This window comes from Cynara cardunculus, unplaced genomic scaffold, assembly GCF_001531365.2.
Source record: "Cynara cardunculus var. scolymus isolate 2C unplaced genomic scaffold, CcrdV1 Un_Scaffold_9463, whole genome shotgun sequence".
Taxonomy (NCBI): Eukaryota; Viridiplantae; Streptophyta; class Magnoliopsida; order Asterales; family Asteraceae; genus Cynara; species Cynara cardunculus.
In genome coordinates, this window is record NW_020204984.1 from 1 (window position 1) to 2,791 (window position 2,791).

General features: G+C 32.0%; 1 protein-coding gene across 1 annotated transcript; it reads right to left on the reverse strand.

Moving 5' to 3' along the window:
* Positions 1-33: 33 nt before the first annotated feature.
* On the reverse strand, positions 34-785 carry LOC112505275 (NADPH-dependent aldehyde reductase 1, chloroplastic-like; the record flags this gene model as incomplete). The annotated part of the gene is made up of 2 exons (XM_025109208.1): positions 756-785; positions 34-320 (listed from the first exon to the last, which is right to left on the reverse strand). Coding segments are annotated over exons 1-2 (317 nt in total), but the record flags the coding sequence as incomplete, so codon positions are not given.
* Between the last annotated feature and the right edge of the window lie 2,006 nt (positions 786-2,791).

Below are 2,791 nucleotides of genomic sequence, written 5' to 3' on the forward strand. Positions count from 1 at the left end.
TCCGTTATATCTTCTAAAGAATATGTTTCGTACTGCACGGCTGGATTGTTAATCAGGACATCGATGCGCCCATATTTCGCAATGACCTCATCAACAACGTTTTGACAATTCTTGTTGTATCCGAGATCGGTTGATATTGCAGTTGGATCACTTGACTCGCTCGTTTTTGCCTCTTTGATGATCTTCAAGGTGTCAGTGGCATCTATGTCCTCATCACCCTTGACATACGTGAAGGCTATAGTTGCACCCTCTTTAGCAAAGGCGTAGCAAACGGCCCTTCCGATACCTGAATCTCCTCCGGTCACTAAAGCCACCTTTCCCTACCAGCAAAAGAAAAAAAAACTTGAAGGACTTTTTGTAGATAGAAAGAGTTTGACACACTACAACACAATTGGGTTTCTAAAAAACTTGTTAAATAAATTTATTGTAACATTTTTACATATGAGACACAAGTGTTTGGTCCTATAAAATTAAATACTTTAAAAACAACTTATTAAGACATTTTTAACCGAATGTCTAAATGTCTTAAAACAACTCTATAAACTCGATTTTATTATAAATGACATATGTCACTACAATGAAATGGAAGTAGTAAAACACAAAGGTGTTTAAATGTCCTAAAAGATTACTTTTATAGGACTTAGAGTTTATAGTAATATACGTGTTAATGTCATATCTTAAAGTGTTGTAATATGTCTAAATGACAGTTATCAAGCTTTTAAACACGCTTTTGAAACAAAGTGCCTTATTATAACCATTTCATAAGACACTTTTTCAAATATCATATAAAGAGGCAAATAGGACACTTCATATTCTTAAAAAAATGTTAAGATATAATAAAAAAAACGTCGTATAAACTTATTACAACACTCTTAGCTAGGTACGCAAGAGTGTATGATTCTACAAACTTAAGTCCTATAAAATAGTCTATTAGCAGACTCAGACATTTTTAGTGTCTCATTTATAGTGTGTTGATTTCAAAAACTTAATACAATACGTGAATTAAGCATACATACACGAAGTTTGTCAGATGGGTTGTAATTTGGGTTACTGAATTGAGGAAGAGGGTTCATGAGATACTCTTTTCCTGGTTGCGTTTCTTGATGTTGTGGTGGAAATCGTGGTTCACTCTGATCTTCCTTCCCAATTGCCTTCACCTAATATATATATATATATATATATATATAGTCACCATGAAATTGTATTTGTGATCTCGTATACAATTATTTCGATAAAATTAACAAAAACATTGTATAAGTATAAGAAGACCTTGAGGGTGGGAAAAGCAGAGCAACGACGCCTTTCAACAAGAGAGCCGACATTCATCACCACACCGTAACCACTAATTCTCGATGTACCACGTGTAGCCAACAACCTTCGTGACAACGTGCATGACTTATCAGTGATCGGAATCCCACTAATGCCAGTGGCAATCGAGTACAACATGACTTACGATGAATGAATGAAACACTGATCCGTTGTGGTGGAAATGGAAAAGAAGTAGAATGGACCGAAAATATATGTGCACCGTACTTCTTATTATAAGACGGTGACTATCGAACAAAACATGCACCTCGGGACCGAATTTTTTGTCTCTTTTTCTTTCTCACCAATCACGTCAAATCACCTCATTATTTATTTAATTGGTCTTTTTATTTTTTTTCTTTTCCCAAAATGAATAAATGATGTTGGGTTCATGTCATTAGGTGAATTTGATTTATATGCGTTTCATGAAAAACAATACCCAAAAGTTAGTTAATTTACTAAAAATGTGTATGTGTGTGTTTTATTCAAAATCAAATACTTTAATTAGTGGGTTAAAAGATAAAAAGAGCGAGACAAGAAAATGCGCAAATTGTTAGAGAAAAAACCGTATCGAATAACAACAAGAGCCATGTTAATACTACTATAATGTATGCTGAAAATATATAGAGACAGGGTCGGGAAATCTCCGAATTTGAAACAAGAGAGATAAATGCTAATTTTAACTTTTCCCATCATTAAGATGCATTTAAATTAAATGTTTAGGAGCGATAAATAATATCTATATCGAATACATTGAATTTTTAATAATACAATTAGAGTTGGGTGTAAATTTATTAGATATTTTTTTGTTACTTTTGATATTGTATTTTCACTACCAAACAAGACATTTTTTCCGGCGGCAATATCCGCCGGAAATCCTCTGGAAACAGTGATTTCCGGCGGATATTGTCGCCGGAAAAAGTGGCGCCGGTGATTGTTTTTTCGGCAGAAAAAGCGGCGGATTTTATCATTTTATGGCGGATCCCGGCCGCCGGAAATTTCTCACCGGTTTATTTATAAAATCTTGATTAAATTAACAAAATGGTTAAGTATTTAAAAAAAATTTAATTTACCGGCGGAATATTCCGCCGGAAACATTTCTCGACAGAAAAAATATAAATCTTTTTTAAAAGAATATATCTTTAATTTTAAAAAATTACCGGCGGATATGTCCGCCAAAAATCCGTTGGAAATGATATATAATATTAATTCTAAATTTATTTTTAAAAAAATATTTTTATATTAAAAACATTACCCGCGGACAAATCGGCCGGAAAAAATATATAAATATTAATATTTTAAATTTATTTTAAAATTAATATTTAAAACCTGTATTTAAAATCTGTAAATGTGTACAATATTAAAAATGAAACTAAAAAGGCGAAATAGAACTAAATATCATACATTAAAGTGAAACTACAATTATTTCAACCAAACAAAAACTAAATTGTTATAAACAAAACTAAATTGTTTCAAACCAAAATAA